Here is a 15305-nt window from a genome sequence, read left to right on the forward strand (position 1 = left end):
GCCAGACAAGGTTTCCGTGGAAGACAGAAGAACAAAGTGGAAGCGCCTGACACTTGAACACTGGTTTCTGCCATTTACCAACCGTGCAGCCTTAAGCGAGTTAAACTTTGTTGCCTCGACATCCTTGCCTGAGAAATGGAGATGATAATAGCACCGATGTGATAAAACGCAGAGAATTACTGGCAAGATTCAATGAGAAAGGCATATCAAGTGCTCAGCAGGAGTCCTGGTGCATAGGAGGTGCTCAATAAATGGGGCCATCATGTCAGAGCTGTGGCCTTGAGTTTGGGGGATGGTACAGTGTTAGCCCTGAGAAAGAGCCTTGGACTTTGTGAGGGGTGGTTTGTAGGGAGTGGTGTTGGGGGGCCGGGGGGGACCGTTCTGGCTGGCAGTGGTCATGGAGGACTGAGGAGGCCTCTAGGGGCACGCCGGCCCCACCCTCCACTCCTCCCAGGTGCCTTCTGTCTGTGTCCCTAGGCCAGCCCTGGGCCCAAGCCCTCCTCTCTAGTTTGTCTTTGTGAGGACTTCTTCACTATGAGTCTCTTCATTTGTTTATTTTCCTTTGTATTTTATTTTTCTTAACATTGTAGAGGAAGGGGGGGAAGGGGAAACTACCAATCTCTTTATTTTTCTACCCACTTTATTTTTGTTCTGTCTTCCTCCTTGGCTTCTCAGTAATTCTTTAACCCCTTTGCCTGTTCCCTGAACCCTATTGTGAAAACCACCAAGGTGCTTTGTCATTCTCTGGTGTTTATAAAGTCATGGAAGATTAGGGCTAGGAAGACAGAGTCCTTTCATTGCCTCCTCCCTCAGCCCCCAGTGAATGAGGCTGGGGAAGAATGACCCAGTTACTGTCCCGGGGTTAGTGGCAAAGGAGCTGGGCCCCAGGACTCTGCCTGTCCCCTCTTGGTGCTTCTGCCAGCTCTGGCTACATATGTGATAAGGCCTATGTGGTCTGCTTAATCAGCAGATTAATCTCCCAGATGGCAATCTCTCTTAGCACAATCCCTTTTCCCTTTGGTGTTCCATTCCAAGGGAAGTCAGAGTGAAGCGGAGAGAAGCGCAGCGTTCCTGACCAAAAGCCACCCGCAGCTCAGAGCCGGTGCAAGCTTAGGGGAGGCCCACATGGGAAGGGGCAGATGTGTCTGAGAGGGTGTGGTTGGGAGATCCGTGGGAGTTTGAGAGTCCTCATTATTTAGTTTCAAGCTTTTTAAAAGAGATTATATTTGTTTATTTTTAGAGGGGGGGAAGAAAGAGAGAAAGAGATAAACATCAACATATGAGAGATACATCAACGGTTGCCTCTCACATGCCCCGACCTGGGAGCCTGGCCCACAAACCCCTGACTGGGAATCAAACATGCAACCTTTGGTTGCAGGCCAGTACTCAATCCACTGAGCCACACCAGCCAGAGCTCAAACATTTTTTCATGTAGAGAAAGGGTGATGAAAGCAATCAGAGCAGGAGGCTGGACGTAGTGGGGGGAACGATGTGAAAGAAGCAGAGGGAAAGGGTGAAGGAAGGGCGGTAAGTGGCAGCCAGGCCACCTGCAGGTGTTGTTATTTATTTCAGGGGGATTGTGAATAGTGACAGAAGCATCATGGGGATGAGCACATGGTTTGGCTGCCCGCCTTATTTCTTTTTGGAACCTGAGTAGGTTTGGGGGCATTGGATAAAAACTGGAGAGTTAAGAACTAGCAGAAATTAGATGTTAACTACGCAGCTGCTTGTACCAAGAGGCAGCAGGTGTGGTTCAGGCGAACGATGTGGAATCAGGAGACCTGGGCCCACATCTTGCTTTTCCACTCACTAGCATTGTAACCTTGGGCGAGTCTCATAATGTCACTGAGCTACAGTTTCCTCTTTTGTAGAATAAAGAAAAAAATAAAGCCTGCTCTTCCCACCTGACATGGTCATGGTGAGGATTAAATGAGATAATGGGTGAGAAATCTCTCTAATCTGTAAAGCCTTACGCAAATGTTTACTGTCATCATCGGTAGGATTGTTAAAAGGATCAAGATACCAGCGGACTTGGAAGTGGAGACCAAGAACCCAGAGGTGAAGGCGACACAGCATTTTATCAGCTGTGTGCAGACAGGCCCTGTCCCCATCCTGGCCACTCCTGGGGCAGCCAGGCAGCTGCTGCCGTCAGATGCGGTTCTCCTGGAACATGTAATGGGGGAGGCCGTGAAAAGAGTGATGCCAGCTTCTAAATCAGTGTTTTTGCAAAGTTACTGATAGTCAGGATCCTTAGCTAAAGTGAAACCAGAAAGTCTATCAGTTTGAGAAGAAAGATGAGATGGTTGGGATGTGACTTCTGTAGGTATCTGATTTCAAATTCAGATCCTTTGAGCCCCTCCCTAGTTTTGAAACTTGAGAACAAGTTATTGAATCCTCCAAGCTTTGGTCTCCTCGTCTGTAAAATAGGGATAACTGTACCTAGCACAGAACTGTTCTGAGGACTGATGTGAGTGAATTTATGTAAAGTGCTCAGCATATTGCCCAGCACATAAATAAATGCTCAAAAAATATTAGCTATTGCAATTATTGTCAACCCAGAAGGAATAACTGAGTGTGTTGAATGACTTCCTCCCCAGGCTTCCCGACAATGTCACCTTTGAGGAAGGGGCCCTGATTGAGCCGTTGTCTGTGGGGATCCATGCCTGCCGGCGAGGTGGAGTCACCCTGGGGACCAAGGTCCTCGTGTGTGGAGCTGGTAAGAAACAGACAACATCCTGGCATATGAATTCATTACAGGGGAATGTGGGGGCCCCTCTGCCCATCTCGAAGGCTGAAATTGGTCTTAATATAACTGGAAAAAGACACTGGAGTTCGGGCTGCCTGTCACTAGCAAACCCAATAAACAAGGACAGCGATTGAATCTTCGTGGGCGCTTTATTCAGATGGCCGGGGATCTGAGAAGATGGTGGGTTCACACCCTAACAGACCATCTTCCCTTTTCTTTCCAGGCCAGGGTTTTTATAGCAGAGAATAAACAAGGTGTGGTGAGGGGTTTTGAAGTTCAGGGAGGGTCAGGTAGAAAAAACTGCAACATTCCTGTCCTGGGCTTTAGCTGTTCCCAGGGGCAGGTGGTTGTTTGCCCCTCCCTCCCTGGATGTCCCACTTGTCCCCAGATGGTAATCTGTAGCAGTGCCCCAGGAGGTCAGCTGTTTTTCAGGAGCCAGGATGGGCCTTATCTCTCTGTAGTTTCTGAAACAAAAGCTTTCACCTATACATTACTTGCCTGGCTTATAATTTTTTACCTTAAACTAAAATTTTCAAACTCTTTTTTAAAAAATTTATTTATCTTTAAGAAGGGAAGGGAAGGTGAGAAGGAGAGAAATATCAATGTATGGTTGCTTCTGGTGCATCCTGTGCTGGGAACTGGCCTGCAACCCAGGCATGTACCCTGGCAGGGAATCCAACCGCAATCTTTTGGTTCACAGGCCCTTGCTCAATCCACTGAGCTACACCAGCCAGGACAAATTTTTAAACTCTTAAGTCCCCTATCACTAGGGTCTTTCTAGGTAGGAGAGGATTACAGTATCCCATTTCCTCAGTGACCAGCACTTTGCTAGATAAACTAATATCTGCAGAAATAATATTATTTCCTAGGCAACATAATCTTTTTATTCATTTAAAGAATGCAACTTGGGGTTATTTTCCAACCCTTGATGGGAAACTAGGGAAATATTGTTGATAGTAAAGGGAAGAGCAGCTTTTGGAACTTCCAAACCATATCAGAGAAGTGGCCTCCCGGCCCATCCAGGAGTGAGGTCGGCCCTGCTCACCACCAGCGGGAGGAGCGGAGTTCGCCCACCTTGAGCCAGCCCTCTGCCCCACTGGGAACCCACCTGCTTTCCTCCACCTCAACGAGCCCTAGCAGCCTCACACTGAATCATTCTAGGTTTCTAACTGTCGGCAACTCAGACGGCATGTTTACAGTCCTTGTGAGTGTGATCTGGTGTTGCTCATATACTTGGGTGTTTTGGTTTTGTTTTGTATTATTGACATATAATATTAGTTTCAGGTATACAACATAGTTATTTGATATTTGTATATTCAGATGACACATGAACAATGCCAGAGTTAGGAACACCCACCTCCTGCACAGTCAAAAATCTGCTTTTGATTCCCCCCAAAACTGTACTAATAGCCTATTGTTGACTAGAAGACTCATTAATAACAAACAATTGATTAACACATATTTTGTATGTTATATATTATATACTGTATTCTTACAATACGATAAGCTAGAGAGAAAAGAATTTTATTAAAGAAATCATGAGAAAGAAAAAATACATTTGTAGTACTGTATGTGTTTATTGGGGAAAAAGTCCACATATCAGTGGGCCCGTGTGGTTCAAACCCCCCTTGTTCAAGGTCAGCTATTGCAAAATGACCGCCACCATAAGTCTAGTTAACATGTATCACTACATATTGTTACAAAGTTTCTTTTTCTTGGGATGAGAACTTTTAAGATTTACTCTCTTAACCACCTTCAAATATGCAATGCCATATTATTACTACCGTCGCCATGCTGTGCATTACATCCACAGGACTTATTTACAACTGGAAGTTTGTACATTTTTACCCCCTTTACCCATTTCACTCACTCCCTACCCACTTCCTCTGGCAACCAACCTGTTCTCTGTTTTTGTGAGCTCAGGGCTTTTGTTGTTGTTGTTGTTTGTTTGTTTTAGATTCCAAGTATAAGTGAAATGATATGGTGTTTGTCTTTGTCTGACTTATTTTACTTAGCATAATGTTCTCAGAGTCCATCCATGTTGTCACAAAAAAGCAAGATGTTCTTCCTTTTATGGTGAATAACATTTCATTCTATGTATGTACCACATCTTCTTTATACATTCATCCATCAATGGATATTTAAGTTGTTTCAGTTTCTTGGCTATTGTAAATAATGCTGCAGTGAACATGGGGGTACATATATCTTTTTGAGTCAGTGTCTCCATTTTCTTCAGATAAATACTCAGAAGTGGAATTGCTGGATCATTTGATAGATGTGTTTAAAATTTTTTGAGGAATCTTCGTTACTAGGGATACCTGAGGAGTTAGGGGGCTCCCCTCTTCAGTTCTTGTCTCAATCACAAGAGATGAATTCAGGTGAGAGACAACGTGTATAGTGGAAATGGGATAGTAGGTTTGTTTACGAAATGCACTTGAGCACAAAGCTGCAAGCAGGCACCCAACTAGTCTGAGTGCCCTGCCTATTGGGGTTTTATGCTAGTAGTCAGTCTCCAGGCTCCCCCTCCTCCTGGCTTTTCCAGACCTTGGGATTAACATACAGTTTCAACGCCTTTTTTACCCAGACAGTGGGAAGAATACACACAGAAGTTTAAAGGCTCCCCTCCTCCTGCACTTACTATTGTCTTTCTTGTGATCATGTGGCAATCTGATCTGACCAGGCTCAGGGCTGCTGAATTAATGTGTTGGGCACTTCTCCCCCTCTCCCTTCCTGCCTTGGTTTGCTGTCTATTCTGCCTGACATGCTCATCCTGTTTTCCATAGTGCCTGCACCAATTTACATTCCCACCAACAGTGTTCGAAGGTTCCTTTTTCTCTACATCTTCTCAACACTTGCTATTACCTGTCTTTGATAATAGCCATTCTAACAGGTGTGAGACAATATCTCATGTGGTTTTGATTTGCATTTCCCTGGTAATTAGTGATGTTAAATGCCTTTTCTATGTACCTGTTGGCCATCTCTTTGTCTTCTTAGAAAAAATGTCTATTCAGATCCTCTGCCCATTTTTTAAATTGAATATTATTATTATTATTATTATTATTATTATTATTATTTTGCTATTGAGTTGTACAAGTTCTTTATATATTTTGGATATTAACCTCTTAATAAATACATGATTTGCAAATATTTTCTCCTATTTGGTAGGTGCCTTTTCATTTTGTTGATGGTTTCCTTTGCTGCGTAGAAACTTTTTAGTTTGATGTCATCCCACCTGTTTATCTTTGCTTTAATTGCCTTTGCTTTTGGTGTCAAGTGCAAAAAAAAAAATCTTTGCCAACACTGATGTCAAGGAGCCTACTGCCTGTGTTTTCTTCTAGAAGTTTTATAGTTTCAGGTCGTATGTTCAAGACTTTAATCCATTTTGATTTAATCTTCATAGTCTCTTTCAAAATTGATTTGGGAGAAAGAGACAGGAAGGGAGAGAGAGAGAAACACTGATTTGTTGTTTTGCTTATTTATGGTTGGTTGCTTCTTCCATGTGCTCTGACCAGGGATCAAACCCATAACCTTGATGTACTGAAATGACTCTAACCAAATGAGATATACAGCCAGGGCAATCCTCATAAACTTTTGTGACTGGCTTTTCTTTTGGCAGAGCCAAATAAGTGACTACAGGTCTTCCTAAGTGAGTTAGTGGATATTGAACAGACTTGCCTCAGTGAGCCAGCAGACTGTCAAATTCAGTGACATATTTTTAAAAATCAACATAAGTACTACCTGTTTGCCACGGAAAAAAAGATAAGTCATACACACCACGTGTGCACACACAGAAACTCACTCATAGCCCATCAGCCTGAGAGAAAGGTTCTACACCAAACCATTAACATTTTGGTGTAGAACCTTTCTTTTCTTTATTTCTTTTTATTTTTTAATGAGATTATTTTGAATATACTTCATTTTTTTACCTACTCTTTTTTAAAAATTATATGTTGTGAACATTTTTTCATGACAGTAGAGAAAAGAGTTATAACATAATTTCTAATAACTGTGTGGTATCCCACAGTAGTTTTCTTCACTAGGTTCTTTGTTGGTCATTTTGGGTATTTTCCATTGTTTTGCTTTCTAGGGGAATTCACACAATTATTTTCAAGGGGAGTGTTCAAAAAGAAAAACCCCAAAGATTTTCGGCACAGCCTTGCTTTGTGGGAGTGGTTTTTGTATTAAAAGCACATGTCACCTAGCAGGTAGATACTGCAGGGGCGCAGGTGGTCTCCAGGTTGGTTCCTAGTCATCCGAACATCCTGGCGATGCCTGAGCAGCTGCCTCCACCCGGGGAGCCAGCTCCCGGAAGGACAGTCGGGTGGTTCTTGGAGGACACCTGGAAGCAGTGTCTCTCCTTGGGAAGGTGCGATGGGTTCTAAGCAGTGAGGGTCAAAGAGAGAACAGGAAAATGTATCCAGACCTTCTGGGATGACTTCTCTGATAAAATGTTTTCTTGAGTCCTCTGGCTCTTTGACATTATCTTCAAGCAATGCCCAAGAGTAATGGGAAATGTACAGCTCTGTCCTAGGAGAGAATCAAACAACTCAGCACTATGAGCAAATTTTATATAGAAAACAATTTATCACGCTTTCAACAAACAGTAGTTAAGTTCTCACTATGTGTCAGTCTCTGGGATAGATGCTAGAGGTACACAAAAGATATGCTTCTCATTCACAGCCTGGACCGAGGGAAGAACTGATGCTTCATTTTTCACAAACATCTCCCATTTCCTGCTTTATTCAGGGCCAATTGGACTGGTCAGTTTGCTCTCGGCCAAGGCAATGGGTGCGGCTCAAGTGGTGGTGACTGGTAAGGTTTTTTCTTTCTTTTCAATCTCCTCGAAGTGGGGAACAGCTGGGCTCATCGTTTAAGGCAGAGGCATAAGACCTGTTTTGTTCAGGGCACTTTAGTTCTAAAGAGGTTCCTCCCCAGGGGGTGACCAAGTCAGGGCTCAGGAGAAGACTTTTGTGAAGCTGCTGGGAGAGGGTGGCTGCTGCAGAGAAGAGACCTGGCTCTCTCCGCGTGGACCTGAGACGCGCACACTGCCTACTGGGTCCTAACGGGAGGGTCAGCCCTTGGCTCATTTGTCTAAGCTCAGGAGACAGAGGGTGTGTGTGTGTGTGTGTGTGTGACATTAGTGTGAAGTATATTTATAAGAGGACACTTGTGTACGAGGGATGCAGTATGGGTGAGAGACGTGAGTGTTTACACGTGAGGTGAGGTTAGCCAACAGCCTGTGTGGGTGTGGGTGTGCAGTGGTGTGGTTTGTGTGGCAGCATGTGGGGTATCAAAGAGTGTGTGTAGTATGTACAGAAGGTATCTGTGTGAGAGCATCTGTGTGTGTGAGGTATCCGTGAGTGTGCATATGTGTGAAACGAGGTCATCCGTGAGAGTGTAGGGGGGGTGAATGTGTAGAGTTGTGTGGTCTGTGGGTGTGTGTGGATGAACCGGGGAGTGGGAATGCAGAAGGGTGTTCTGTGTGAGGCGAAGCTATCAAAGTGTGTGTGTACGGAAGGTGGGTGTGAAAGTGTGAATGTGTTGAAAAGAAGGTATCCTTGAGAGCATGTGCAGATGTGTGCACGGGAGTGCGGGGAGGTGTGGAGAGGACGTGTGCTGGGCTCTGTCGCACTACTCACTACACCAGAGCTGCGTTGCCATCAGAACCTGCACCTCCATTTTTATTTTCTCCCTAACCCTTCATCCAGTCTCTCAAACCTTTCTTCGACTTTAGATCTGTCTGCCTCTCGGTTGTCTAAAGCCAAGGAAGCTGGGGCCGACTTTGTCCTCCAGATCTCCAAGGAGAGCCCTAAGGAAATCGCCAGTAAAGTGGAAGGCCTCCTGGGATGCAAGCCAGAAGTCACCATCGAGTGCACTGGGGCAGAGACTGCCATCCAGACGGGCATCTACGTGAGTGCGATGAGGGCAGCTGGAACTGGCGGGCAGCTCCTGGGAAGCAGCGCAGGGTAGTGAACTGAGCAGAAGTCAGGGGTCCTGGGATCAAGCTTTGCCAGTGATTTGCTCTGTGGCCCAGGCCCCAGTGAAATTCAGTGATGTCTTTGGATCTTTGTTTTCTTATCTCTCTCATGGAGGTAGCAACACTTGCCTAACATTCTCATTAGGTCATTGTGAGATTTAAACACAGTAACAGATGTACATAGTCCTTGAAAGAGAAGTGATCCACACCTTTAGGATATAGTTGCTGTCAAGATCAATTGTACCTGTGATTATAAAAGTTGTGCTTTTGATAAAAGGATCAAAAGGAGGAACAAGGAACCATGCTTCAGTTAAGTGTGGGAATTCCCTACTGTGTTTTATTGAGGAAAAAGTGACAGCCACTAATTCAGTTAGTCACAAAGGGGAAGCAATGTTTTAGTCAGTTGGCTACTGTTGTTGTCTTCCAGAATTAGGAACAGAGAAGCTGTCAATACCTGATTTATCCCTCATGGACTCACCAGTAATCTGTGAAAAGTTGGCAGAGAGGTAAAGAAGGGAAGTGACATTGACAGATCAAAGTATAAGAAAAAGAGGGGAGAAGGATGTTCTCCAGGTTCTGAGCCTGGTGCTTTATAAACGTGATGCCCCAGTCTGCAAAGCAGCCATGAGATCAGTCCCACATTTGACAATGAGAGTCCCAGTGACTTGCCCTGAGCACACTGCTCCAATGCCTGCACTTCTCCTATTCTGTCCACTGCTCAGGAGAGAAAGGGAGGAAGGGATGGGGTGCCAGTGGGCAACTGTGCTAGGGTGGGAGGGGTGGGGCTGGGAAGAGCATTGGTGACAGCTGCCACCACTGAGCACTCCTGCCCTGCCTTCCAGACTGCTTCCCCATGGCAGTTGGGGCTTCCTCCTTCCTTCTGAGTCACAGCTGGGTCATGTACAAGGTCATGAACTTCGCCCCATGCAAGATGTTCTGGGATAAGCTGAGCCCTTGAGTTGTATGGCATGGCCCTCAGGCCTGGCACCCTGGCAGAACTGCCCAGTCCTCCTACCAAGACACCCGTGGCATAAATGGTGGGAAGAGGAAGGAACAGGGGCTCCCCTTGCTGCAAGTGAAAGAGAAACCAAAGCTCAGAGGGCAATGGGCACAGTCAGCCAGTCCATGACATGTCTCGGGCACCTGTGTGCCTGGCTTTGTGTCAGAAACCTGGAAGGCTGTGATAATGAGTAAGGTATGTCTGTTATCTTCAAGTTGTTGGCCCGCCAGTGACCCCATTCACAGAGCGCGGTAAAAGGCATAGCTTCTCAGGGCGAGGCTTTCCTTCCTTTTCTCCTGCCTGGAGAGCATCTGGAAACAGCTGGCATCTCCAGCTTTAATGGTGGGGGCCCAGTTTCCAGGCTATCTGAGGTGGGCGTGGAGGTAAATGTGACCCAAGGGCCTCACCAGGCCTGAGCCCCGGGCCTCTCCTGAGTATACAATGGAGCCATCATGCATGACAGGCGCTGTAGAATGCTACAGGCCACCCCATCGGCTGGCAGGTTAGGCAGAGACTCCTTATATGGACATACTTGAGAGTCATTTTCCTGCCAGAATGTGACTAGACAGTGTTCCTGAGAAATGGTAACTGCTTAGGGTAGAACTGATGTCACCTCCTTGGTGCAGGGGTTACACCCACCAAACAGTGGGCAGGTAGTCCAAGCATTCCTTTGTCTGTGGTCAGCAAACTGCCAGGCTGACCGTGTTCCTCCTTCTCACCAGGTAGAGAGGAGATGCTGATGGGCAGACAGTTTTCCTAGAAACTTCCTCAGTTGAGTTCTCTGTGGCACACTCACAACTTTGATCTCTCCCCCCACACATACACACATTTCCAGTGGAGACAGTTGCGAGATACCCTTCCCCTTACCAATAGAGTTCATGTATCACAGGAGGTTCACAGGCTGTGGGGGCAACTTTGCCCGCAAAGTCCCCCGTCCACCACAGGTGAAAGTGAAACTACCAAACATGATCTGCTTGGGGAGGAGAGGTGGCCAATCTCTCAGAGGAGAAAAGCCAAGAGCCCCTTCCTCAATGGCTTTTATTGGGTTGTAATACACAGGAATACAAGCGGTAAGGATCAAACAGTAGATAACATTTCAAAGAAATCTGAGGGCTTAGTCCAAGTTAGAGTCTGTCAGGAAAGGGGGGTTTGCAGAAACTTTGGGAGACATACTCATTTCCTGCTCAGACCCTTATCCTATGAATGAAAGCACTCTTAGCAAAGCAGGCTTCATAGGACTTTTAGAAACTCTTATGCCCAATCACCCCAGATCCTGCTCTAGCTGGCAAGAGGCTACACCGCCTTCCCTGTCATAGGTTTTAGGCTTAAGTGGACTAGAGCCAGAAAGTGCTTCTCCCAGATGGAAATGGGGACTCAGACTATGTCACAATAGCTGGGGGGCAAGGGTCCATCGCCCCCTCTTTGTTGCAGGCCCCCAAGTCCTTCCATGATGGCCTCCCAAGTGATCGTGTCTGGCTTAGGTTGCCCCCCTCCGAGGGGTCTTACCCATCATAGACTAACCGACCAAGTTTTGAGGGTGGGGAACGAAGCAGAAGCAGTGCTGCTGCCAGAGACAAGCTTTGTCTCCTTAGTGGCTTGCGGTCCGGAGGTCGCTCACTCAGCCTTAGCCATGGGGGGGCAGTTACAACTCCTGGAACCAGGCAGAGCGGTTCCCAACAACAGGCCAAACAATGAGACCACCCTCCAGGGTCCCACAGCCCAAAAGCCCGGATGCCAGAGTCCCCCCCGTGCTGCAGGTTTCTCTCCATGGTGTATCCTTCTCCTCAGAGAGAGGGGCTGGAAAGAATTGTCCATTTTTCTGTCTCTCACAACATTGAGCACAGTGACCCACCAAAATCTCTGGCGCAGGCACAACACCCAAGAGTTATGTGAAGGTAATCAGGAGAAGCTTCACTCTCTGGCCAGCTCCAGGAGGGAACTGGTAAGGCAGGCAGATGTTCAAGGAAGAGAAAATTTATTATGAACAATACTATTGGGATTAATATCTCTGGAACAAAGATATTTCTAAATGCTAGCTTGCATGTATAAGGCATTTTTTAAAACCACAGAATTCCGATAGCCCTCCCCATTTGTATAGTGCTTAGTAGTTTTCTCACCAAGAGGGTGGTTCCTTAGAAGTTGGGCAAAACTCCTGTCTTGTGGGGTGGGCACTCTGGAGGAGGAACAAGTGCTGAGACGAGGAGGTAGCTGAAGCTAACATCTAGTAATTAGTATAGCTTTAAAAGGTGCTCGGGGGCTGCTGAAAGTCAGTCTTGTTTGTAGGGAAGGTTCTCACTGAGGTCTGGAGAACCTTGGCTATTTGGTAGGATGTAGACAGTGGAAGATGCTCCCCCTGTGCCTGGTCCTCCAATGGTGAAGTATATTATCTCAGGATCTTTAAAGAAGATAACATCTACTCTGCTGCTGTGTTGAGTTTGGTTGCTGTGATGAAGAGTTCAGTGGTATAGAAAGTATCACTCCCTGGAATCTTTGGATACTCCTCTGATGCAATCAGATGATACTTGTGTGATGGCTGTGTTGCTGTGAGTGGGACGTCTGCATTTTCTTATCCTCTATTTTTTTTAATTCTACCTCTTTAGGCAACTTGTTCTGGTGGGACCCTGATGCTGGTAGGACTGGGTTCCGAGATGAACAATGTGCCCCTACTGCATGCAGCTATACGAGAAGTGGATATCAAGGGCGTGTTTCGATACTGCAACACGTGAGTATGTTGTGGGTGAGTGGGGTGGTGAGTGGCCAGCAAGACCAGGTCCAGCCTCTGGGACCAAGAGTCTCTGCCTGTTTATTTGTGAGGAGCTGTCCCTAGCCACATGGATAGCCATGAGATATGATGGGGGTCCAAAGAGAATGCAAGGAAGACAGAGGCAAGGAGGGAGGATTTTGAAGCCCAACCTTCTTGGAGCCTACCCTACCCACTCCTACCTGAGGCCCTCTCTTTCCTTTAATTAAGTGGCCAGATAGGCATTTTCCCCCTTCAAAGGGGAAAAGGAGAGAAAGGACAACAGCAAGAACTCAAATCCCTTGGCTCCCCAGTCCAGAGCCCTGGGCCCACCCTGGAAAGTGAGAAGGTCTTAACTCACCCCAGCACATTCTGAGGCTTCACCCACTCCCCTCAGCCAGTTTTCTGGTCAACTCTCACAAGATGAGCTGCTAAGGGGTGAAATTGGATTATCCTGGCCTGCCTCCCAGAGGCTTGTCTGCCTTTTCACAGTGGCCTCCATAGGCCTCAAGCTTCATGGCACAGGAGCCCGGGGGCCTGTGGAAACAGGCTCTGTACTCTCAAGTTACAAGTCATAAGATCATTTCTACCATTGTTGGTCTGTAGAGTCGGCCTGGCAGAACCCCAGTGCTGTAAATAAATACAGCCAAGCTGATGCTGTGCTTGATACTTTGGGGGGCCTGGCTCTTCCTTCCTGAAGGTTGAATGTAACCCTTGTGATCTTTTACAGATGGCCGGTGGCGATTTCAATGCTTGCGTCCAAGTCTGTGAATGTAAAGTCCTTAGTGACCCATAGGTTTCCTCTGGAGAAAGCTCTGGAGGCCTTTGAAACATCCAAAAAGGGATTGGGGTTGAAAGTCATGATCAAGTGCGACCCCAACAACCAGGATCCCTGATGTTACTTGGGCTCTGCCCTCATTCCCACCCTCTCAGCATCTCAGGGCTAAATAGCAGGGCAAGGGTGGACTTTAAGGAAAAAATTTCTTTTAACTAGTAAGATTAATTAAAATAATTCATTATAAGCAGAGAGCCTTACACAGATGAGTTGGTGTGCCTTAAAAACACAAGTAGGGATAGTTTGGGGGAACTTGTAGCCAGATTGACCTGTGCATGTGGAGCAAAGTTCAGCAAGTAGAGCAGAGCTTCTTGGCAGGCAGGTGCTGGGAACTCGCCTTCTTCCTGGAGTGCCTGAGCTGAGTAAGGGATGAAATCTATCTGTTGAGTTCCTGGTTCCGCCGTGACTGTGGCTGGGCCAGTTGCAGGGTGGGGGCTGAGTTATGAAGAGACAACTTTACCAAAAAGACTTAACTGGCCCAGAAACTGATTTTCATGAAAATCTGTAGCTCAGGGTCAGGAATGAGGGGCTGTCAGCTGTTTTACTTGAGAACACAATGTTTCTAGACATGGGTGTTAGTTGGTTTGATGACAAGAGGAGAATAAGACATCTTCCTGGTCTAGGGTAGTTATAAAACCAAAAACAGCCAAACAAATAAAATCAGAATGCCTCATGAGGTCAAACCAGCTTGCATTCCCCAAATGTAGAAACAATCAGAGAACTCAACACTGCTTGAAGAATGCTTTTTTTCACCCCCTGAGAATTCTGTGTAATTTAATTTGCACCCTCCTAACGCCCCCTACCCCACCCTTCCTTCCACCATTCGGGGGCAGCCACTGCAGGCTTCTTTGTCACTAGGCAAGCAGAAGATGCTTACCTAGGGACAGGCATGGGGAGTCTTCATGGGAGACCTTAAATTATATCATGCCTTTGATTAGCCCGGCGGGGGGAGAGAGGCTGGTTGGCACACTGCAGGAATAGCATCCCTTCTAGGCTCAAATTCAGACATGATTATTATGTAATGCCATGTAATTCTGGTAATCCTAAACAGAAAACCTTTCCCCTTCTCATAGCTAGTTAAGACTCTGGTATCTTTCTGTCTGAGTAGTATGTCTAAAATGGTGATTGTATTTTAATTTTACTGTGTAAGAGTTAGGTCCAATCACATGATGTCCATTTGTGACTTTAAGATTATTAGTCAAGAATGAGGATGTAGTAGCTGTGAGATAAGTGGGGCTGCAGGCTTTAACCCCCTCGCTGCAGCACAGGGCAGAGGGTGGCTCTGAAGAGGTGCCTGTGACTCAGGGAGGCTGTGACCAGTGCCTGGAATTCCTCAAACTGCTTTGGGTAATAAATTCTGCTTGTAGTGCTTGCTGTCATGATTTGTGTCTCTGTTTATGGAGGAATGGACTTAGGTTTACTGTTTCACAAAGGGAAAAAGGGATCCAGGATTTTTGAAAGTGACACATTTTATGCATTGAATGTAATTTCATTGACTGTTGGAAATTTATATTAATGATCTCTAATCCTCACAGCAAGCCAAATACATGATTTTACAGCTATGGAAATAGAGAAATCAGGAAATTTGATCAAGGTCACACACTATTCTCATGTCATCTCTGGAGGGGGGTAGGATCTTAAGACTTCTGTCTACGCACAACACATGCACTCAGCAGCCACGTTGCCCACTGAACTCACTTCTCTTGAGCCCTGTTAAGCTCCAGGGCCAGACTTGCCAGCTGCCTTCTCTCAAAACTCCCCTTCCAGCTCAGTGGTGCCCAAAGTCCTGCCACCACTAAGCTTCTCATGTGGAAAGAGAAAAGTTTCTAGATGGAAGGTGTCCAATAGAAATGCCCCTGAAGGAGGTGGACTCACTGTGTTAAATTCACAAGTAGCCACTTTTCCTCTGATTGTGCTTGGGTGGAGGGAGGCAGCCACTGAACCTGAAACGGACTTAGGAGCTGCAGAGGGGCCTCTGGAAAGGGGCCAAGGATAAATACATGTGTC

General features: G+C 46.3%; 1 protein-coding gene across 1 annotated transcript in view; it reads left to right on the top strand.

Moving 5' to 3' along the window:
- SORD (sorbitol dehydrogenase) overlaps positions 1 to 14677 on the top strand; it is a 32688-nt gene extending 18011 nt beyond the window's left edge. Inside the window, exons 5-9 of the mRNA XM_037152041.2 lie at positions 2598 to 2716; positions 7493 to 7558; positions 8481 to 8656; positions 12324 to 12445; positions 13194 to 14677. Coding sequence (XP_037007936.2) covers positions 2598 to 2716; positions 7493 to 7558; positions 8481 to 8656; positions 12324 to 12445; positions 13194 to 13359 — 649 coding nt within the window. The 3' untranslated portion in view covers positions 13360 to 14677. The remainder of the gene's footprint in view (positions 1 to 2597; positions 2717 to 7492; positions 7559 to 8480; positions 8657 to 12323; positions 12446 to 13193) is intronic.
- Positions 14678 to 15305: the final 628 nt, after the last annotated feature.

This window comes from Artibeus jamaicensis, unplaced genomic scaffold, assembly GCF_021234435.1.
Source record: "Artibeus jamaicensis isolate MK-2021 breed Jamaican fruit bat unplaced genomic scaffold, CSHL_Jam_final contig_3333, whole genome shotgun sequence".
Classification (NCBI taxonomy): Eukaryota; Metazoa; Chordata; class Mammalia; order Chiroptera; family Phyllostomidae; genus Artibeus; species Artibeus jamaicensis.